The 24,916-nt window shown below is 41.6% G+C and overlaps 1 protein-coding gene across 1 annotated transcript; it reads right to left on the minus strand.

Annotated features, from left to right (window-relative positions):
- Window positions 1-13,982: 13,982 nt before the first annotated feature.
- On the minus strand, window positions 13,983-22,019 carry LOC306773902 (protein NLRC3-like; the record flags this gene model as incomplete). The annotated part of the gene is given in 10 exon segments (XM_079263846.1): window positions 13,983-14,071; window positions 14,074-14,556; window positions 14,754-14,800; window positions 15,399-15,572; window positions 15,891-16,064; window positions 16,165-17,953; window positions 19,394-19,616; window positions 20,273-20,351; window positions 21,765-21,859; window positions 21,975-22,019. Coding segments are annotated over 10 exon segments (3,198 nt in total).
- Window positions 22,020-24,916: the final 2,897 nt, after the last annotated feature.

Here is a 24,916-nt window from a genome sequence, read left to right on the forward strand (position 1 = left end):
ATCAAGGTAACAGTACACTCTGGATCCCTTTGAAATATTCACCAATATGTTCAGATAATTCTGGGACTGGTGAGTAAAACATTTTTATTACTTTTTAAAATATGTGTTTGTTTTTTACTGATGTCAAAAGAACCATGAAATAGTTTGTTACTGTAACAATAACATATCAGTTATTTGTTGAGTTCTCAATATTCCATGTTAGGCGCTCCTTCACAAAGTGACGGCGGGTAAAAATACGGGTTCATTGAGTCCGACTGCCATTTAATTCACCTCACATCTTTCTTTTTTTGCCATGAAACCGAAGGTATTAATACCATTGTATGCCATTATTGATCATTTAAAAAATAACGATAACACTCTGAAACATGCATATGCTAAGAAAAACTCCTCTTTGCCTTTTGTAATGACTGTGGCAGCACCACTTGGTTTCTATATGTACTGATAACAAAACACCAAAAGATAGTCATCATGCACTCAAGGTGCCTTGAAAATGTGGCTGCAGAGGAGATTAAAAAGGTAATAATCTATGTAACCAGCAGCTGCATTAGATGCACACTGAAACTACTAGTGCGGTCGCATCAGAAATGTGTCTCAGACCACCGATTCAAATCAGTGCCTCTTCGTAGTGCACATGCAGACTAAGTTTAATTAAATAAACACATTAAATGGTTATATGAGACATTTTTCTTTTCACAAGTCTAAAAGAAGATATGTTCAAGAGGAAAAGACTCCAATCTCAAAAACAGCTTTAAAACATACTTTTACTGCCTTGTTGTTGTTTTTTATATCTTTGGGGGTTGGGAATCTTTTCTGGTAATAAAAAATCTTTGTTTTGTTTGTTTGTTCAAACATGATTACATTTAATCTTTGTTTCAAGTTCACTATCATTTTTGTTTAATCCAGCATGTTTTGTTTCTAAAGCTCCCTCAGTGAACATTCTGCCTTGGACTGACTTTTTGGTGTAGGTCACAGCTGCACCTTGGTTTTCTTGTATCCAGTTGGTTTTATGAAGCTTCTGTTTTGTGTAAAAAATTTACCAATGTTTCTTTGTTTTAAATTTTATCTTTGGATTTGGGATTCACTTGTTAGATTTTCTCTTTCGTTGTTTTGTCACTGTGTTCCATAATTCTGGGCATTGTTAATAAAAATAAAAAAGTATTTTGCTTCACTCATGTTTGTATGTGCTCCACCTAAAATTTCTCATCAGATAAAATTACTCCACATTTTCACTTTGGATAATCGTCAATTCATAAACAGCCATATGAACATACTTAGCCAAATGACTTAATCCAGGCTAATTGTTATTAATCTACCTTTATTAGTAACACCTCAACATCTTTAAGGTTACATCCCCCAAATTCAGATATATAAATTTACCAAATTAAAGTAGTGTAGTTATATAGTATATAGTCTTTCTATATGTCTATTTGCAATGTGCACAAAACATTTTATTCACAAAAAAAAAAAAAAAAACGCCAAAGAGAAATTCTTATGCGATGTAAATGAATCCAAATGTAAAATATTTTCTGTTTTGTGTTTTTTGCTTTTTATATATAAAAACATAATAAAGGTAATTAACAGAAAAAATAAAACTCAGTTTAATAAATAAAAAAGAAAAGAAGGAAACAAGTTGATTATTGTGGCTTAATTTAGTTTTGTTTGTAACTTTTATGGGCAACTAAACCTGTGGACTCTTGTCGATAGAAATTAATTTTTTGTTTCCATGCATCATCTTTTACATGTCTGAGGCCATCTGTCAGTCTTGGAGGTTATTCCATCAAACAGTTTTACATGTGGTTGTTTTAGAATGGCTAAATTTGTTTATTTAACATGTTTCTTCCTTGAAGAATGATCTTATATGGTTATGGTAACCTGTATGTATATTCATCTTTGGCCGCTTATCCGGGGTCGGGTCGCGGGGGCAGCAGCCTAAGCAGGGAAGCCCAGACTTCCCTCTCCCCAGCCACATTTGCCAACTCTGCGGGGGGGATCCCGAGGCGTTCCCAGGCCAGCCGAGAGATATAATCCCTCCAGCGTGTCCTGGGTCTTCCCCGGGGTCTCCTCCCAGAGGGACGTGCCTGGAACACCTCACCAGGGAGGTCCAGGAGGCATCCTGACCAGATGCCCGAGCCACCTCAACTGGTTCCTCTCGATGCGGAGGAGCAGCGGCTCTACTCTGATCTCCTCCCGGATGACCGAGCTCCTCACCCTATCTCTAAGGGAGAGCCCGGCCAGCCTGTGGAGGAAACTCATTTCAGCCGCCTGTATACGAGATCTCGTTCTTTCGGTCACGACCCACAGCTCATGACCATAGGTGAGGGTAGGAACGTAGATCGACTGGTAAATCGAGAGCTTCGCCTTCTGGCTCAGCTCCTTCTTCACCACGACAGACCGGCGCAGAGTCCGCATTACTTTTTTTTTCCTTTAACCTGTCCAGCATCTCAGCATACAGAACAGCAATCTGCGTGCCATATTTTTGCCAGACAGATTTGGTCAGTCAAGGGAGACATCTCATGTATATAGCTGCCCTTGATAATGTGAATATTTTTATTATTATTATTGTAATTATTTTATTTTTTTATTTTTTTATTTTGCAATCATCACCAGTCTTGATATGGCCATGCTGGACCTGGCAGGGGAAGAGGAAAAAAAAAGAAGATGAAGGGAGAAAAAGAGAGAGAGAAAAGAAAGGTGTGTCTAAGCTGCTAAAGTTACGGTATTCACAAAACAATATAAACTACTACAGTAATACAACAAGACATAATTAAAATAGTGACAATATTCAAAAACAAACAAACAAACAAAAAATTAAAAAAGTAAATGAATTAATAAAATAACAATTACAATACCAACCGTTATCAAACACACGTGCAGACAGTCATCAGCAACATTTAGTAGAAAGCAGTTTGGAAGATGAGCACTTTGTGGGTGGGCACGTGTGAGTGTTCAACCTGTGATCATGCAATAAAAGATCAGCTGAGTGCTTGTAGGGGAGCGCGACCCGAGCCGTTGGGAAGGAGCCCAAGGCCCCCAGGGCCCAGCAAGCCCACCGCGCACAGAGCCCGGGCAGGCAAAGCAGAGAGAGCCTCCATCCTCCGAGCCCAGAGCAGTGGAAGCACCCAGGCAGGCGGCCCCCATGTGACGAGGCACCTCCCACCCTCCCTCCCTCTCCCTCTCCCACCCTCGCACCCTCCCCCTCCCTCCCAAGCCCTACCACCCCCACCCTCCCTTCTTCCAACCCACTCCCAACCCTTCCTCCAACCCCCCTCCTTCCCTAAAAGAGGGGTAATCAGTTAGACTTCCCTATGTATAACACATGGAAATCCTAGTATACTACAATTTTGCTTGTTTCCTTATTACATGTCCTACCTATATCTTGAGTAATCTCAGTGAATAAAGTAAATACTCCAATAATTAGCATTTAGTAATGCATGATGTAGAATGTAATGAAGCTTTATCCATATGATCAGAGTAAAGTTAGTTGTTAAACATTAAAACTTTGATGTACTGGAGACATCCATAATGATCTGAAATCAGATCCTGCCATCTATCCCGAAATGGATTGTGCCTGGAACCGCTTTGGATTACTCCTGGAAAAATCCTTATGCAGCCGAAATTCTTCCTCCTGGTCCAGATTCGTCTGCAGGGGGGGATTTGTTATGATCTTGGCCTTCCAGGATTAAAAGACATTCGAACTGGATTGAACAATAGTTCCCCTCTCTCTCTGCAGTAAGACTGGTTCACGCAGGACGAGAAGGGTGACCATGTGACCCAAAGGAGAACGACAGACCGAGAGATTTACACTCTACCTCATCTCCACAGAATGCAGCTGGATCAACAAACGATATTGTCTAAGTAGAACATCTAACGCAATTTATAGTTTAACAGGGCACAAAATACTGAGAGTCACATCTGACCAAACGCTGGTTCTTGTCAAAATTGACACCCATGCCAGAACAAACCCCCCCCTCGACTGAGAGGGGACTGGAAAGAGCTCCAAACTTCTCCCCCATTTAAAAGAAAACTTCAGATGCTTAACTTCATTGATCTTCTTTTAAAGTTTGTCTCTAACCGATTTAACTTAGTCGAAATGACTTTGGTTAATTGTTTTGATTGAATTTCTCCTTTTTCATTATTTTATCTTGATACATGATTTAATTCTTTGAACTGATCACGCACCAATAATAATCATGAACACTGTATTAAATAATTGTTGATTATGTTTTCCAAGCTTCAGACCTCTTTTAAGCTACTAATGTGAACGGATTAAATTGTGTTTCCTTTTCAGGATTCAGCATCCGATAAGACTGAGTACGACCATTAATTAATCCACATTTAATAAGAAATACATGTAGCCAATCTTGTTTTCATGTGTGAAAGTAATACTATAAGTTAATGATTTTCTTCCCAGCAAATGAGGAGTCTGCATAACTCTTAAGAATGTGATTTGATGTGTATTGGACGGAACAAATGAAGAATTTGAGTATCATGTTCACATTAATGAGATGCAGAGGGAAGGAACTAAGGCTGACCTGATTGGATAAGGTTGGTCAGCTTCTGACAGAAACAACTCGTGATTGGCTGGAAGTTCAAAAGGCGGGTCCGTTTAAAATAGACTTGCAGCCTGACTCCCTCAGTTTGCTTTCTTTTGTTTTACTTTTTGGTTCTGTTTTTCTTTGTCTGCTTCCCTCTGTATTTCGCACTCCCTATTCTTCTTTCTTTCTTAGTTTTTTTTTTTTAAATTTCGTTATAAGCCTTCTACCTCTCCGTTCTTCTGAACGGGAGAAAGTACAACAACAAGTGTTTATTTGTAACCAGTAATTTTTCCAGAGATCAGTAATTTACCAGAACCGTAGCTCCAACTTTTCCCATTGCGTCTTTACACATAAAATCTGGAACTATCTATTTTTGGGACAATCTGGATTGTCATCACCTCTGGAACTCCGCTGAACGGACCCAGAGGCCCAGAGTAGCTGCATAGACCTACCCTTCCTGACGCTTCAAGGATCCAATTCCCCAGAGACACGCCAAACAGGGAACCAACCACCCGATTCGACCCACACTCCAGACATCCAGCGTCCAAGTAGGATCTGATAATGCTCTGAGATTTGTGATTTCCCAAACCAGGACATCAAATTTTAAGTAAATAATTAAATTTGAATTCTTATCCAAATTTAGGATTATTGAACACATTCTTATCAAAGATTTAAGTAAGATAATTATCCCAATTTATTTGCTAAATTCCTACCAGTTTCTTCCTGCTCCATCTCATTTAATTCTTTTCAGCGTTCCTTATTGTCAGAATTGAAAACCCATGCAGACATATTCATTATACAATTCCCTTAATAACCCCTCTAACTGTTTGGTTTCTTCTACTGTGTTGTTTATCATCATTGTCAATAAATATGTTGTCAGTTCATCCGTTCTTGTCATAATTTCTGAATGCATGATTTCTGTGTGGCTCATTCTTAGAATTTACTGCTTTAAATTGAGACTGTATTTATTGAATTGAGTTTATTTCATGTTGTCTCATCCTCCTGAATCTTAGGTTTATTAAAAAGGGATGAGTGGTGCTCCGAGGTAATTTGATAATTATTCATTCATTCATTCATTCATTCATTTTCCGAACCGCTTATTCCAATTCAGGGTCGCGGGGAAGCTGGAGCCTATCCCAGCCGGCTTTGGGCGACAGGCAGGGTACACCCTGGACAGCTCGCCAGTCCATCGCAGGTAATTCGATAATTAATAAATTAATAATCAGTAGAGGCATATTCCGCTACATAATAGTTCCCCGTGTGAGGCAAGAATTTGTCAGTGATCAGAAATTGCATTCAGAAATTACGGAATCTATTGTGAAGCGCGCTGCGCTTAAATGCATGAAACTGTTCCATCTGTTGTGCAAGCCGCTGGGGAAACATAGAACGTGTGTTCTGTGAGTGATCTCTTTCTGGGAATTTTTATAAGCTTGGTAAATGTTGTGCTCAATTGTTTGTGAATTGTGGTTTCACCCCATACACGAATAAAGTACCGGAGGTGATTTTTAACTGTTGGAGGCTGCTAAGCTGCAGACATTTGCATGCGAACGTGCCAAGATGCGTATCCAGGCCTGAGCAGGATAAAGTGTGTGTGGAATCTACGCATTTTCATCCTGCTGAGGTCAGACCGGCTTTCCTGCGTATTCCAGGAAAGATCGCCCATCTGACTCAACTCCGTGCTATCAGGAGGGAGAGTAGCTAACTCTCCCCTATAGGACCCGTTTCTTTCAGCAAGGAACCGGCAGGAGGTTTGTTATTCCCGTTGTAACGGAATTCTGCAAACAGATGTGATTGTAGCATAAAAGTGCTGATATTTCCCCACAGAAGGGAGGAAAAAACTCCAGACGGAGTTTATTTTGCTGGTTGATTGAAGCGCAAACAGGACAGGGAATCCCTGCTACCTGCCGGTAAAAACCTGCAGGTTCGCTGTGTTGTCCTGCATCGCAGGAGATATCTGTGAAAGTGGCAGACCGTACGGTCTGTGCCAAGTTGAAATGCCATTTGAGCTGTGCTGTTGTTTTGTGGATTGTGGGACAGAAAGTCCGTGAAATCTGCTGTTTACAGGAGCGAAGGGAAGCCACTTTGGCCGCCACTGACAGACTGACTACGTCAGTTTTTGATAGCTTGGGGACACCCGTGGGGCGGTCCTAAGACCCAGAGACCCTGCCGGCCCCCTCATGCGGCCCGAGCATCGCCCAGGACAGAGGGTCCCCCGCAGCGCCCCATCCCCAACCCCCGGGCCAGCACCAGGCCCGCCCTCCTCACCCCCTCTCCCAAGGAAGAGGGGGTGTAGAAAGACCCCTGCCCCCCCACCCCCCCCACCCACCTGTGTAGTGTGCGCATGGGTAGGTCGTGGTTGTAGTGCAAGTAAAAAAGGGGCGCCCATGGGGTGGTGGGACCTGCTGCTGCAAGACAGCCAGACCTCATGGTTTACTGTTTGAGTTTGTGTAGGTTGCCATGGGGAACTCGGGGCGGAGTCTGGAGCTTCAGTTGCTACCACCTGGAGCCCATGTTCCGGGTTGATTATCCTGCTAGGACAGCCTGCTATTTAAGGACAAGCTGGAGCTCCTGTCTTCGCCAGATTGTCTCTCTTTACTGCGTGGTAATCAGGCCAGTTCTAGTGCTTATCCTTTGACTCATAGCTCAAGATTTAATTTTTGTTTTTCTTTGCCTCCTCAGCCAATCTTCACCACCCTCTTGTGCCTGCCTGCTCGCCCTGCCTCAAACCAGGACCACCCTCCACAACCAGAGATCACACCCCAGTAACCTCCATTCTCACCAGAACTCCAGTTATCTGAGTAGGTCATCCCTGGCCCTGGACCAGACCAACAGGAACTGGTTACTAAATAAATACTTCATTTACCTCTCCGTCTGTGAGTTCTGATTTTGGGTCCACCCCTCCACCCTGGTCTCTGACTGTGACAGTCAGACCCATACAGCATTCCCTTGTTTGAGTGTCTGTGTGTGTGCTGCTTGTGTAAATGTAATAGTGTCTAAGTTGTAAGTAAAATCGGGGGGAGAAAGGCTTCAGTGGGAGGGGATGGGCAAGGGTCACCACTGTAGCTCATGTCCACCCCCCACAGCCAAGGTCCCCTCAAAACCCTAAATGTATATTGGTGTCTATGTTGCAATTAAAATTTGGTGGGGCAGGTGGCCCCACCATGCCTTATATGCTGTATGTATGATGTCGGGTGGTGGAAGAGGAGGGGGGGGGGGAGGGGTACAACCAGGCGAGAATGGCTTCTCCCCTGGGCGACCAACTCCTCAGCTGGCTGCAGTAGGTGCCCCCACCTCACCTGGACGACCCCAGGGCAGAGGGGCAAGGCCCAGCCCGCCAGGCGTCGCAGGAGGCAGCATGCCGGTCGTCCCCCCATCCCCGGCGGCCCAGCGCCAGCACTCGAGGGGCCGGAGAATCCCCGGCTCCCACCCAGACATCAATCCAGGGCCGGGGCCCGGTGCCACCAGCCACGCCAAAACCAACACCGACAGGAGGAGAGAGAGCCAGAGGGAGGATCCCTCTGCCATGGACCCTACCATCCTACCAACCACCATCCCTCTCCCTCCTATGCCCCCCCCCCCCCATTTCCCTCCTGTTCACCCCCTCCTCAGCTGCTAACCCTACCCTACCCCCAGCCCCCCCCCCCCCCCCCCCCCCCCCCCCTCCCCCACACACACACACACTAACCCCTCCCTCTCCCTTCGAACCCGCACCAAACCCCAACCCCCATCCCTCTACAGACACATCATAATACCCAGGGAACCCGCCAGGTACTATAGCAGCACAACCCCGGGGGTATGCTCCAGAGTTCGCATTACTGCAGACACCGCACCGATCCATCTGTCGATGTAATGCTCCATCATTCCCTCACTCATGAACAAGACCCCGAGATAGATACTCCTCCACTTGAGGCAGGACCTGACTCCTGACCCGGACAGGGCAACACACCCAGGAGGTGCTGATTCTCATCCCAGCTACTTCACACTCGGCCGTGAATCGATCAAGCGAGAGCTGGAGATCACGATCAGATGAAGCCAACAGGACCACGTCATCTGCAAAAAGCAGAGACCCAATCCTGAGGCCACCAAGCCGGATCCGCTCAACACCTCGGCTGCGCCTTGAAATTCTGTCCATATAAGTTATGAACAGAATCGGTGATAAAAGGCAGCCTTGGTGGAGTCCAACCCTCACTGAAAACAAATCCGATTTACAGCTGGTAACACGAACTAAGCTCTGACACCAGTTGTACAGGGACCGGACATTCGTGAACTGGTGGGCACATTGCTCGAGCAATGTGCCCACCAGTTCACCAGCCTATGATCACTATGGGTTGCTGCTTACAGCGCTTAGATAACCTTTTTCTCCTGGCACATGAATGAGGAGGACTGGAAGGTATGGGGTCAGGCTCTTCAAATGTTGGGAGGTTCTTCGCCGCCTCTCTACTCAAGAACTTGAGAATAGTCAATCCCGCTGGGTCCTAGTCGGGCTGGTTCATTATGTCACAAAGAGGTGGTGGTAGGGGTGTGGACCCAAATGCACCACTGGAGGCAGGAATGCTGAATCTAAATGTTTAATCCAAAAGACTTGACACAGGAAAACAGGAAGCTAACAAAATGAACCAGCAACAAGGAACAGAAACCAAGGGGTATAAATCCACAGGAACAAAACGAGACATAGGTGAGGTGAATGAACCAAACGAGACCAGGTGAACAGGAAACCAGACATGAGAGAACTAAACAAGGAAAACTACAAACTAAAACAGGAAATCAGAGCTAAGATACAAAACAAGAGACCAAAACTAAGATTACAAAACACACATCATCACAGATAGCTTTTATCCATAACTGCAATAATGGTCATCCTGAATGCTTAATTTTTTTCTATGGAATTATTAAAGGTTTGTGGTGAGTTTTACTTAAAGTGCAATACTGTTGTCTACAAAAGTGGTTCTGGGAATTAATTGCAGACTAAACCAAAATATACCTGAAACAGATTCAAATCAGCAAGCAATTAGCAAATGTTTATTTCAGATAACAAAGACAAAAAACAGTAAGCAACTAGAGAAGCAGACAGGGGTCTGCATGGCTAGCCACCACCCCCAGCAAGATATACCCTACTAGGGGTTAATATCTTGCTTTGTAGTAAGTGTTATTTTTTATTACCCATGTGTAATGAAAAGAGCCTGGGTAACAGCCAAATATATCAAGGAACCTTCCATTTGAATCACATTTGGCTTGCATGTTTATAGAGTAAAAACCCTTGTAATTCAAATAATCAATTTGGTGGTGTTGTGGGGGGTTAATTTGGATTCAGATTTGGATTCTGATTCTGATTCGGATTTGGTCCATATGTTTTGTGCCACTCTGGATCATAGCTTTTGGCACATTGAATACTTTTACTATGACCCAATAGGACAGTCCATGAGCAAGCCAATATATGTAAATCAGAATTTCAAGCTCATAGCCCCAGCTGTGGTCCTGGTCCCACATGGCGCACTAAATTAGAAGGGGCAGCCTGAATTATGGACTCAAGTTCTTTGTTTAAATCATACGTAAGGCACACCTTGTAATTGGACGCATGCTAAAACAAAAGGAAAACAAAGTAGGCTAACAAAAGCCTGCTTTGTTTTAGTTTGGTTAAACTTTATTCAAAAACACGTTTTTGATGCTCAAAACGCGTTTGGTTTGGTTTGGTTTGAACACACTGTTAGACTCCCCCCTCACAGTAGAGATGCTACATGAATCCTTTAAACATATGTCATGCAAAAAAGTGGCTTCCCAACAGAGTTTCATAAAGTATTCTGGACAATACTGGCCCCTATTTTTTTTCAAAATGGTGACACAGATCAAGGAAAAGGGCTACTTGCCCCCAAACATGAACTCTGTCATTGTTACTGTACAGTTAAAACCAGGCAAAGATCCCACACTTCCATCTAGCTACAAACCCATTTCTCTGATAAATGCGGACGTTAAAATAATCTGCAAAGCATTAGCTGAAAGGTTAGAGAAAGTAGTTCCTCACATTATACCCCCCTGATCGAACAGGCTTGATAAAAGGGAGATATTCCTCTGTCAACATGCGTAGGCTAATCAACGTTATTGAACGTTATTGATGGTAGAGTAATCTATCATGTCTGCATCCTTCTCTGGATGCAGAGAAGGCTTTTGATTGAGTTAACTGGAAGTTTTACTGGCTACTTCAAACAGATTCAGCTTTGAACCCTCTTATGTTAACTGGATCACAAACCTTTACAGCTCCCCTGATGCAAGAGTCAGGATGAATGATCAAACCTCAACAAGTTTTAATCTACAAAGGGGTACCACACAAGGTTATCCACTCTCTCCTTCACTTTTTACTTTATTTATTGAATCATTAGCCTCTGCAATTAGACAGAATCAAACTATAAAGGGCATCCAGTCCAAAAAATAGTTAATAAAATAAGCCTTTATGCTGATGACATTCTACTATTCCTCCAGAATTCCCAAACAACTACTTGAGAAGTTCCCACCCCTTTCTGAATATTCTATTAACTGGTCTGAAATCACAGTTCTACCCATTACCTGTAGCTTTCAAAATCCACTCAACACTACCTTACAATCAGGTAACATAGATACCTGGGTGTAAATTTTTCTTCCAGGCTCTCAGATCTAACAAAACGCAATCACGTCAACCTCCTTAACACTATAGAAGATGAACTTGCTCACTGGAAATCCCTCCCCATTTCACTTATGGGGAGTTGCCACAATAAAAATTATGGTACTTCCTAAAATAACTACTGATTCCTTAAAAAACCTCCCTCCACCTGGTTCAAATGACTAGAATCATACATCTCCCATTTTTTTCTGGAAGAACAAACCACCCAGGATTAGTTTTAAAACTCTACAAAAAAATCTAAAGATAGAGGAGGATTAGAATGACCTAATATTCAACATTACATATTAGCCAAGAGGCTGCAATATGTCTTAAAATGGCTTAGAACTAGTCATAGACATAGACATGGAACAAACATTGTGTGACAATTTGGAAATCTCTAATCTTCCTTTCTTCAGCTTAAATGTTAAAAAGTTAAAATAATTTAAAATATCAACATCAACACCTCTCTGACAGCCTGGTGGGAATTTCTAAAAATAAATTCAACTCCTCAATAATCCCATCTAAATTTATACCCATCTGGAACAACCCTGATGTTCTATTAAAGTAAAAAAAATCATTTTTAATCAATGAATTAACATTGGAATTAAATACTTTGAGCATACTATTCATAACGGAAGTATTTTATCTTTTGATATTCCCTTATCACAATATGGAAATAATAGCAGCAGATTCCTAGAATATCAACAATTCAAATCCATTATGCACACAAAATTCCCCCTTCTACAAAGAGACATGGAACTTCCTTCCATAGTAGCAGAATTTATGGACCTTTGCACCCCAAAGTTACTTTCAAAAATATATAGATCAGTATTAAAAATAGATTATACAAATTCCTTATCAATTTAGGAATTGGAGATGAACCTATTCATCAATCCTAGTCAATGTTTTTGTTTGCAAATAAGTCTAAATGCTACGAGACTGAAGTTAGTTTCAGATTTGCAGTCTCTGATTCACCATATATGAAAAGGATAATTCTACTGAATTTTTGGGCAACTACACCACACTCCACCAGGTCCTGACAAAAACCTACAACACTTAGACCCTCCAAACCTGGACTGAAATATTCTACATACTATGAAGAGTCATTAAAGCATGGTTTTTGATTTGTGAAACCTTTATTCTGTTTGTGAAAATGCAATTAAGGCTTGTTTTATTATCTTTTTGGCATCTGGACCACATTAAGCCAGGTCCTGACAAAAAACTACAACATTTAGACACTCCAAACATTAAAACACAGTATCAAATAGCAGTTTTAAACAAACCTTTATCTGTCAAAGTAGTAATAATGAACATTGTCATATTGCACAAGCCCAAAGTTGCTTTCTTTCACTGAAATAAAAAAGAAAGAAAATGGAATATGATCACTTCAGAATAAAATGAATAATTAAAGTTGTATAATGGTTTGTTCTAGTTATTTCTGATTGGATCATAATACCCGTATAGAATGTTCTTTTTTTAAATAAATGTAAGATTCTAAAAAAGGTCAAATTTTACCTTTTCTTCACAACTACACTTCTTTGGAGACAACTTGACTTCGACTTTCTCCCACCGTCCAAAGATAGGCATGTTTTGGTCCCATTGGGAACTAGTGAGCTTAATCGGCACTGATGCAATAAAAGTGGAAAATTGCCTTGGAAACATTAACTCATTAACTCATTACCTTTTAAGTTAATTTAACTTCTTCTGCCCAACTTGCATGCATGTTAGGTTGATTGGTTACTCTAAATCAGGGGTATCCATAGTCAGTCCTCAAGGGCTACTGTCCTGCAGGTTTTCCATGTATCCCTGCTCCAACACACCTGGATTCCACTAAATGGATCCAACAACCAATGAAGTTCTGAGAAATCAGTGATTAGTTTGAGTCAGATGTGTTGGAGCAGGGATACATGGAAAACCTGCAGGAATGTGGCCCTCGAGGGCAGGAGCTGGGCACAGAGATTGTTTTGCTATAATTATTTTGCTTTACCATAAATAAAATATGCAGAAGAGCAGCCCGGCAGAGACAGTTTATGTCCCTGCTGGTTGAAGCTGATCCCCTTTTGCAAAAGTAAAATATTCATTCTGTGTATTGACTCCTTTTTGTGTCTCAACTATTTACAGATCAGAATTAACCTGATGACATGGCATAGCAAAATTAGATACTGTTAATGGCTGCTAGGTTGAACAAATGCTTTTTGGATTGAATTTCACATGTCTTCGCACTGTTTGCAGATCTTGGGTTTTAATGGAGAGCTCCATAGTTTAGAAGCAAACAGCCTCAAACACACAGCCAGGCTTTGCTTTTAGTCTACTCTAGGAGCTACCGACAAATTATCAGAGGACCTCAGAATCCAAACTATCACTGTAGGACTGTAGTATGTTACATGTGGGGGTTTGACCAAAAGACTGAAATTAAAAACAAACATTTTAAAGTCAGAATCAGACAGTGAGCCAGAGTAAGGAAATAAGGACAGTTGTAAAATTAAACCTTGCTGAGGCTAATTTGAATACACATAAATGTACACGTCAGAAAAAGTAAGAAGGGAGTAAGAACGGAATTACTGTAGTCAAAACAAAATGTAAAAAACCATCAACAATCAAATCCCAACTCAGGATGCAGGCTGGTTTTTGTTTTTGTAGAAAAGAGTAGCGGTCATGCAACATGTTGATCAAAGTTTAGACACTGGCTCATAAAAACACCAGTGACACCAAAAACACATCCTGAACCACAATGAGAGGGCTTGCCATATTAGTCCCATTGCTTACATTATAATGTTCAAACAATAGTTTCCATTTGGTGGAATTGTTTCTTTATGTTATGTTGCCTTGTAGCAGTTCAGATTTCTGTCCTGCAAGTTCAAAGCTGGCAAAGGAAAGCAGAAGAGTTGAATTTCACCCCATAACCAAAGCCAGCATACAGAGGTTGGGTGAAGGTGGTGTTGAAGGTGTGGAGGTGGATCAGTGAGCCAGAGGAGACTCTGTAGAAGGATAGAGTTCCTCCCGGACAGTCCACATACACTGCTACTCTGTTGGAGACGGAGGAGGAGGAGATGGGTGTCCCACTGTTGTCATGCCAGGCATTATATCCTCCATCAGTGCAGGTCAGACACCAGGACCTGTCATTCCCTCCAAACTTGGAGCCATCACTATCCCCATTCCTTCCAATTCCTCTGTAGCTCACTGCAACATATACCTTCCCAACCCACTCCACCTCCCAGTAACATCGACCAGTCAGACCATTTTTACACAGCACCTGAGGCCAGTAATCAAATCTTTCTGGGTGTTCAGGGTAAAGGTGCTCCTTTCTCAGATCTGTAACCTTTTTGTTGTTCTCAGACAGTTTGAGAAACTTGTGGGCTGTGTTCGGGTCCAGAGTAAGTTCACAGAAATCTGATAAGAGAACAGAATGTTTAAAATTTAGTTTCTCTCTTTTAATGTGTTATACTGGTTTTAATTCTGCAGCAAGTAGATTCTAATCTATGAACATCTACAGTCACTTGATTCCTGAGTCAATTTATTTTATTATGTACACTAACAGATGTAAAATCTATGTTTTCATGAGAGAAAAATGGATAAAAAACACTTACACTTTCTCAGGTTTGGCTTCAACCACTGCACTGCACCAGGTTCAGCTCTGGATTATGGGAACATGTTAGAAGATATTATTTTTTGTTAAGTTCTGTTTAAGAGCAGTCACTCTGCCATGCACCCAAAGAGAAATAAAGTTGCATATCAACATTTTATAACTGAGTTTTAAATATATAATAATAATATATTAATATTTATTAACCTCCCTCACAGTTAATACTTTACAAAATGAAAAGTCAAGAACCATTACAGTAAATCAAAGAACTACTTCCTGAATTCCTTCAAGAACCTAAAAAAATTAAAATACAAATAAATAAATAAATAATAATGGATTAGATTTAGGCCTATACAACACTTTTTAAGGGACTCAAAGCCGTTTAAATTGTGTCCATTGTTCATCCACTCATCATCCATACTTGATGATAGCAAGCTGTAGCCACAGCTGCCGGCGGCAGCCTGATTGTAGCATGGCAGCCAAACCACAGTTATGGTCTCTCCTACCAAACATTCATATACACTTAGACACGAGCAATGGTGACACCAGAAATAAGGAGAGCGAAATGTCACACAGTAAGGGAAGAGTGACTGGGAGAGTAGAACCTTAATGGTAATAAAAGCATGTTTCCAGCCCAGTAAGTGCTGACCTGAGAGTGTCTAGTCTCCAGTGAGGGATGTCCAATCCAGTAGTCAGCAGCTTTACTTCGAACTCTCCAGGATGGTTGTAGCTCAGATCCAGCTCTCGCAGATGGGAGGGGTTGGAAGTCAAAGCCGAGACCAAAGAAGCGCAGCCTTCTTCTGTGATCAGACAGCCTGATAGGCTACAGATACAGGAAATGAAGATTTCAGACACCTAGCATTAGCCTGGATTTAAAACATACATTTTTGTAGGCTGTGATGTGGGCTGTCAAGCTATTTGAATTTCAGTTTGTGAATAATAGCATGACTGCGCAATGATTTACACATTAATTTAAACTATTACCAGTTACTATTGGTTACTATTATCATGAGTATTAATTGTAAAATATTAAACCCTGACTTTATTTTACAAAGGTTTGGGAGGCTTTTAAACATACATTTATGTGGTGTCAGTGTGTGTTGGTGTGTATCTTTGAATCATAAAGTGGAACTGATCTAACCTGAGAGTTTCCAGTTTACACTGTTGACTCTCCAGTCCACCACACAGCAGCTTCAGTCCTGAATCCTGCAGGTCGTTGTTACTCAGGTCCAGTTCTCTCAGGCGGGAGGAGGGGGAGCTGAGAACTGAGGACAGAGCTTCACAGCTCCTCCCTGAGAGGTTACAGCTGCTCAGTCTGGAAAACATGAACAGCAAGGTGCTGACTACTCAGCCTAAATTAAACATGCTTAGTTAAAACAAGTTTCATACTGATGTTTGAGTTAACATTCACTTACTGAGCTCTTTTGGAGGCTTTGACCACCGGCAGCAGCCTCAGAAGAGCCTCCTCTGAAGCAGAGTATTTTTTCAGATCAAACACATCCAGATCTTGTTCTGATGACAGTAGGATGAAGACCAGAGCTGACCACTGGGCAGGAGACAGTTTATCTGTGGAGAGACGTCCTGATCTGAGGTACTGCTGGATCTCCTCCACTAGAGAACGATCATTCAGTTCATTCAGGCAGTGGAACAGATTGATGCTTCTCTCTGCAGACAGATCTTCACTGATCTTCTTCTTGATGTATTGGACTGTTTCCTGATTGGTCTGTGAGCTATTTTCTATCTGTGCCATCAGGCCTTGCAGGAGTCTCTGATTGGTCTGCAGTGAAAGACCCACAAGGAAGCGGAGGAACAAGTCCAGGTGTCCATTTGGACTCTGTAGGGCTTCATTTACAGCAGTCTGGTAAATTTTTGCTTCTGCTTCTATTATTTTAGACTTTGGAGACATTTGTTCTTCTTCCATCAGATTGACTCCAGTACTGATGAAGGTCAGATGGACATGAAGAGCAGCCAGAAACTCCTGAACACTCAGATGGACGAAGCTGAACACCTTCTCCTGGTACAGTCCCCTCTCCTCTCTAAAGATCTGGGTGAACACTCCTGAGTAAACTGAAGCTGCTGTGATGTCGATGCCACACTCTGTCAGGTCTGATTCATAGAAGATCAGGTTTCCTTTCTGCAGCTGATCAAAAGCCAGTTTTCCCAGAGACTCAATCATCCTTCTGCTCTCTGGACTCCAGACTGGATCTGTCTCAGCTCCTCCATCATACTTGACCTTCTTACCTTTGGTCTGAACCACCACGAAGTGGATGTACATCTCAGTCAGGGTCTTGGGCAGCTCTCCTGCCTCTCTGGTTTTCAGAACATCCTCCAGAACTGTAGCAGTGATCCAGCAGAAGACCGGGATGTGGCACATGATGTGGAGGCTTCGTGAGGTCTTGATGTGGGAAACTATTTTGCTTGCTAGTTTCTCATTATTGAATCTCTTCCTGAAATAATCATCTTTTTGCTCATCTATGAAACCTCTGACCTCTGTTGTCATGCCAATACAGCATGAAGGAATTACACTGGCTGCTGCAGGTCGTGTGGTTATCCAGATGTGAGCAGATGGAAGCAGGTTCCCCCTGATGAGGTTTATCAGCAGCACATCCACTGAAGTGGACTTTCTAGGGTCAGTTAGAACTACAGTTTTATGGAAGTCCAGAGGAAGTCGACACTCATCCAGACCATCAAAGATGAAGACGACCTGGAAGTCTTCAAAGCTGCAGATTCCTGCTTCTTTGACTTCAAAGAAGAAGTGATGAACAAGTTCCACCAAGCTGAACTTTCTCTCTTCCAGCACATTCAGCTCTCTGAAAGTGAATGGAAATGTGAACTGGATGTCCTGGTTGGCTTTGTCTTCAGACCAGTCCAGAGTGAACTTCTGTGTTAAGACAGTTTTCCCGATGCCAGCCACTCCCTTTGTCATCACTGTTCTGATTGGTTCATCTCTTCCAGGTGGGAGTTTAAATATATCTTGACATCTGATTCGTGTTTCAGTTTTTAAAACTTTTTTGGATGCTGCTTCAATCTGTCTGACCTCATGTTCATTATTGACCTCTGAAATCCCTCCCTCTGTGATGGAGAGCTCTGTGTAGATCTGATTTAGCAGGGTTGGGTTTCCTTCTTTGGCGATTCCCTCAAACACACACTGGAACTTCTTCTTCAGTGTAGATTTGAAATTATGCAGACACATGGAGGAAGATTCTGAAGGAAGAAGTAAAATCGGAGTATACTTTATCTCAGGCAGTCTTATGAACACATAGGTTCTTGATCCTGACAACAAAGATACAATTGCGACAAAATAATTAACAGTGACTCAAAGTGAAGAGTAAGCATCACGACTCCCAATTTTCACACAACTTTAGCTATGGGAAAAATTACCTCGCATTTGACTGTAGAATACTGAATTATATAGAGTGATGCTCCAGACTACCTGGTCCTGACTACAAAATAACCCACATAACTTGTAGGATTTTTTTGAAAAACAGCTTCAGTTGTCTATCCCCTCTTTGGGGTCCTGGAGGGGACATTGGAGTTTGCCCAACCAGTCTATATGTGCTTTGTGGACTTGGAGAAGGCATTTGACTATGTCCCCGGCGGCTCCTGTGGGGGTACTACGGGGGTATTGGGTACCGGACCCCCTTTATGAGCTGTCTGGTCCCTGTACGACAGGTGTCAGAGCTCGGTCCGTGTTGCCGGCTGTAAGTCAGATTCTTTTTCAGTGAGGGTTGGACTCACTGAAAAAGGCAGCCACCAAGGCTGCCTTTTTATCACTGATTCTGTTCGTCACTTTTATGGACACAATTGTTTAGGCACAGCCGAGGTGTTGAGGGGATCCAGTTTGGTGACCTCAGGATTAGGTGTTTGCTTTTTGCGGATGATTTGGTTCTAGTGGCATCATCTGGTCGTCATTTCCAGCTCTCGCTTGAGCAATTTGCAGCAGAGTGTGAAGCGGCTGGGATGAAAATCAGCGCAGACTTTGTGCCGGTCTGTCGTAGTGAAGAAGGAACTGAGCCAGAAGACAAAGCTCTCGATTTACCAGTCGATCTGCATTCCTACCCTCACCAATGGTCATAAGCTGTGGGTCGTGACTGAAAGAACGAGATCTCGTATACAGGCGGCTGAAATTATTTTACATCGCAGGGTGGCCGGGCTCTCCCTTATAGATAGGGTGAGGAGCTCAGTCATCCAGTAGGAGATCAGAGTAGAGCCGCTGCTCCTCCGCATCGAGAGGAACCAGTTGAGGTGGCTCGGGCATCTGGTCAGGATGCCTCCTGGACCTCCCTGGTGAGGTGTTCCAGGCACGTCCCTGAGGAGACCCTGGGGAAGACCCAGGACATGCTGGAGGGATTATATCTCGGCTGGCCTGGGAATGCCTTTTGGGATCCCCCCCCCCCCGGCAGAAAATGGACAGATGGTCATTGTCATACTGTACATGGGAATGGAATGTTTCTCTGTGAGACCAGCTCTCCTGCAGCTTCAAGTCTTTTTCAAGTACAGTCTCCAGACACTTGATCATGTAAGCTAGTTTTTTTCAGGTAAAAAAGAAAATAATATATGGTGAAGCCTGAAAAAATAAAAGCTTTGCATCAAGCGTGAACATCATTCATACAGCAGGTTTAAACTTCAGAGAAACCCTCTTACTGCTCTGCAGACGCTCAGCCAGCTCCTCCTGCTTCATTATCCTTAGGAAATCCACGGTGATCTTCACAAATGCATCTCTGCTCATCTTCCTTTGCCTTTTAGATTCAAACACTTCATCATCTTCCTTCTGACTGTCAAAGCATTCGAGGTAATCTGGACTCAGAAGCTTCTGGATCTTCTTCAGCTCATTCTTCACAAAAGTGACAATGTTGTCCTCCAGCAACTGGAAGAGAAAACTGTATGAAAACTGAAGCCATGGAGACAAACAAAAGATCTATATTGGACACACTAGGTGCGCTTCCATTACATCTAGAATTGCGCAAAAACTAAATTATGCAATAAAAAATTGCTAATGGAAACACCTACATTTAAAAAAAAGTCTCAATTATTGCTAAAATGTGTTCATGCTCTCCTGAGGTGGTTTTTGTAAACAAAGCATTTACATGTCCTCAGGTGTTACGTGGAGGGTCATGACCAGTTCATTTCCAGTAAATATGGCGCGGTGTGGACCAAACAACTGCAAATTTCAGAAGTTTAGAAAAGAAAATAAGGGAGAAAAGCTTCAGAAATTTCCTGCAGAAAACAGAAACCCCCAAAACAACGCTACGTGGCTACATTGCATGAGCCTCAATTCTTGTAAAATTCTCATAAAATCTTGTTCCTCCACCTAGATTTGACTAGACTTGAGGCTTTTACACTAAACACTGGAAACAAATGGAAACACCCGCAAATCAAAATTGTTGTTTGATGAAACTTACAAATATCGCTTTTATTTTGCAAAAATGGAAATGGAAACACTACTACTGACTGCTCGACAAAGTTCAACATGGGGATGACTTAACAGAGAGATGGAAAAGTAGTTGTTGTACATGTACAGACCATAAATATGGAGTCCAGCTGTGTTTGATGCTGCTGGGCAGACTGGCCACTGGAAAGCTCAGAGCTCTGCTGTTCCACACTGTGGAGGAAAGAAGAAGATTCAGGTGACCACACAGACAATAAATAGGAACAAGAAGGATCCAAGGTCCCTGCACTGGTTTGGAGATGATATTGTATGCACATCAGTTAGAATATAATCAGAGATAAGTTAATATTCATAAGTTTTATATGATTTTGAGCTAAGCTCTACTAGTGAAAGAACACTGTAAGACAGACACAAAAAGGTAGGGCTACATTAAAACATGACAGAGGTTTATTCATGCTCATCAAGTTTACAGATGGTACCCCTGTCTCATCAGCATCAATGCTGAGACAGGCTACAGGAGTGAGGTGAGCCACCTGGCCTTGTGGGGTGAACACAATAATCCCTCTCTGAAGGTGTAGAAGATGAAGGAGATCCCCCCCCCCCAGGCATGCACCTCTGACCATCAACCTATCTTCTCTTCACAGCAGTTTAGTTCAACCTTTCCCTTTAAGCAATCCTGCTGATTACACACTGATGGAAGTTCTAAAAAGGCATTTCTATGCGAATAGCAAAACTCTTCAATGGTTCTGCCAGTACCTTGAAAATCCTCTTTCAATAGAAAAGTTTAGCCTTTTTCCAAACGTATATATGTGGGCAGAATGGTGGCCTAATGGTTAGGAGAATGGGCTTTTGTAGTGGATGTTGTAGATTTGTATCCAAAAAGTAAAATTTCACAGAATATTTCTGCACAATACAACTTATCACCTCCTTCCACATTTTATTCTTCAAGAAATAATTCCTCTCTTTCTCTGCAATTTTCATCACTTAAAAACTGTTGTCTTTGGATTTCTTTTATACTTTATCAGATTGGGGGAAAAAAATGCTGCACATCTGCTAGCTGCTGGAATGTGCTGCCACTAATTTCAGTTACATCTTCAGCTTTTTTGCATTATACATCAGTAATTACACATTATCGCATTCACACTTGCTGTTATGTAATAACAGCAAAGATTCTAGTTGGTTATCTGTTTGTTCGTGTTGTTTGGTATGATCCTTAGTTTTGTTTTCTGATTCGCCATGTAGGAGAATGCTGCCATTTTGCTTTGTCAAATAGGGACCTCTTCTCTTGTTTATATTACTGAAGCATAGGTTAAATGTAGGTTTGTACGTTTTTGTTTGGTGGTTAGGTAAGCTGTCCTTTTACTTTGTAGGTAGGGGTGTTTGTTATGTTGGCATTGGCTCTCCCTGATGCAAATGGCTGTCTGCTGTTTGATCAGTGGTTGTCTGTGAACAGTGAATAAATGAGCCCGACTCTGGACAATCCTTTCCTAGTTTTCCTCTGAGGTTGCATTCCTCGCTTCTTTCGGTGTTACTCTTTCTTAGGGATGTAACTGAGTTTTAACCCAATAGATGGCTGGAGTTTTTATCAAATGTAAACTTGAGTCAACTTTCACAGAAAATTCTCACCTCAGGTCTGCATCAGGACTACATGGTCCTCCAGTCAGCTGGAGAGGTTCATTTTTGGACTGGTTGCTTTTGAGGGAGAAGCAGCTGGGTTCAGACTGGAAGTGGGATCCCAGTTTCCAGGATGCTGGTGTCTGACACGACCTGGTGGACAGAGGAACTTTTACTGGACTAGACTGCAGCTGGATCAGTTACACATGGCTGCAATCTCACCGTATCACGCAGCAAGGTAAGCGAGGCAGCTGGGGAAAGCTCCATGTTACAATGTTCCGTTAGCGTTTATCTGTGACTTTTACTGAATGCCAGCAGGTTATGTGTCCTCTGACATGAAGCTGTGAAATGGTGCGATGAAAATAAGGCTGGATGGATCTTTGTCCTTCTGGCACCTTAAGCAGTCAGTCCAGGACCCCACATTCGCTTTCACACACCAGTGTGTGTGTGTGTGTGTGTGTGTGTGTGTGTGTGTGTGTGTGTGTGTGTGTGTGTGTGTGTGTGTGCGTGTGTGCGTGTGTGTGCATTTCTTTAGTTCTTTGTATTTATGTTCTTAAATGCTTTCATTGTAATTAATGGTGAAACTACTGTAAATGCTGCCAGTCTCTGGTTTATAAGATCCAACATCCATCAAGACTTTGACCAGAAGTTTGACTTGTAGTTATTCATTCAGCTAATATTCAGATTTCAGTCTTCAACCTAAATCTGTCCAAATTTAATTTGGTCCAAAGTTAAATGTCTGATTTATGTTAATTATCCAAGAGAGCTGTGAAATCCTGGTTATGTTTATTTTAATGAGTCCAAACAGAATGCATAGTTCTACCTCTGCTTACCCCTGTTGTGGACAGCTGAGTCCTCCTTTAAATTGCAGAGGTTCTTTCTTTGACTCGTTGCTCTTAAAGGACAAACAGCTGGGTTCAGGTTCTACATTGGTTTCTAGGTTAAAGATCTCCGGTACCTGAAGGATCCTTAAAGAAACACAAAGCATCATGTCTTCCACAGTTTAAATACAGTACATAGGACCAAATAAAAGTTACCCAAAGGTGGTGAAAATAAGTGGATTAATTCATTATTTAGCATTTTCAAGTAAATTTATACATGCTTTTATAAGATTTCTTACGTTCCTGGGCATGAGGAAATGACATCAGGTTAACTTACTTGTCCTTCAAAGGAGCATTTGGTTTGAGTAAAACCGACACACTCATCGCGGTTCTTCATGGAGTCTTCATGCGTTCTGTAAAGAAGACAAAAGAATACTGAGCAGCTGCTGTCAAATACATAAACGCCTCTTTGAAAATGGAAAACATTATTATTATTGTTATTATTATTATTATATAATGATTTAATATGGAATGATTGAAATGACTAAATATAGTCTAAATATTATTAATTATTCAGTTTAATGTTATTTAATTATTTTATATTATTCATACTATTTATTATCATTGTTATTTAATAATATTTATTAATACATATTAAAATGAATATGAAATTATCAAATATTAATTGTTAAAAATGCCAGCGTAACACGTGGGTGTGTCGAGACACTGAAACTGAGAGTAAGCAACAATACAGTTGATATTTCATCATGTGGGAATTTCCCTGAGGAAATCGTCTTCCCATTCAGCATTTTACTGAGCATGAGTCATGCAGCTTTTCCACCCGCGTCACCGTAAACGGATCACTTTTTCGCTTCCAAATAGCCTTTTATCTGATAAGTTCTGACTGTGGAATGAAAAAAACTCTGGCTATTTTAAATCCATAAAAAGGGTGTCACTGTGTTGTAAACCAACATATCCTGCATTTTCTGACCTCTACCTTCCAACTGATCCAGATGCAATCATCTGGCTAACTGCCAGAGCACACACACCAGAACATAGATGTCTGCTTTAAGAAAAAGGTGTGTCAGAGCCGAGACTTTGAGCCCAATACAGTCTGGAACACATCTAATGATTTACACGTGAGCACATTGTTATTAATATTCTTTAATGTGAAATCTCAACCATTTAAAGACATGAGTTTCCTAAAAAAAAAAATATCTAATGGCACTTCTCTTTCAAATGTGTCAGCTTGTGGCACAATCACAGTGATTTAAAGAACAAAATAATAATAATAAAAAGAAATTTTAAAAAAGCAATGCATTTCAAGCCCCTGGTCTTCCACAGGGAGTTTTTTTTTTTTTTTTTTTTTTAGTGGAATTTTATCTGTAGGGATTTTTCCCATTATGAAACTTTCCTTAAACACAAAAACTACAAAGAACTACAAAAATGGAGGCATAAATGCACTATGAGAAGGTATGTTTGATGCACAACATGCCTACATTGATGTCAGCAGCAGTTCATCACACAGTTTTGTGATTTTTCACTGTTTTCAATGTTAACCTTTATTTCAGCATGACAGGATAACAACATACCTCCTACGAGCACATGTCCATGTTTCCAGCACCACCGAACAAAAGCTGAAGTTTCTAGATTTAGCTGCTACATTCTGGATCATGGTGGGCTGCACTACTTTTTATAGTTGTTTTCACAAACTGAAACTTTCTACTGAAACAGTGAAACAATGAGTAGAGAAACACAGACTTACAGATTCTTCAGACAGTCCACAGTGTTGAAGTGTGTGTGAGTGTGTGTTCACACACTGACACAAGTAAAGAAGGAAGGAGCCTAAACTCCGCCCATCGTCTCGAGTCACTGACTTCCTTCCTGCTCTGTGGACTGGAGACAAACTTAGAAAAACAGTCCTTCCAGTGAACAATAGGAGAGAAGGGGAATTTAGTAATGACGACACACCATGATATTAAGTTTGTGTGTGTGTGTGTGTGTGTGCGTGTGTATATGTACTTATATATAACTTTTTTTTTTTACTCTACCAGTCAAAAGTTTTTTCCAGTTATTTGTTGGAAATCTCCCAGTTTGATGTTTTATTGCACTCTGAAATGAAACCATATAAAACAAAAATTAGTGAAAACAGAAATCATTGGATCAATTTATGAAGCTAAATTTATTTACTTTTGACTCAGAGCAGCCACCTTTGGCAGGCGGAACGCACTCGTGGTGTTCTTTCTACAATACATATAAAGTATTCTTCATAAGTTCTTCCCATATCTGTTGTGGCCTTACGGGCCTGCTTTCTTTTCACTCCTCTGTCCAGTTCGTCCCAAA

Source organism: Telmatherina bonti (genome assembly GCF_933228915.1).
Source record: "Telmatherina bonti genome assembly, chromosome: 24".
Classification (NCBI taxonomy): Eukaryota; Metazoa; Chordata; class Actinopteri; order Atheriniformes; family Telmatherinidae; genus Telmatherina; species Telmatherina bonti.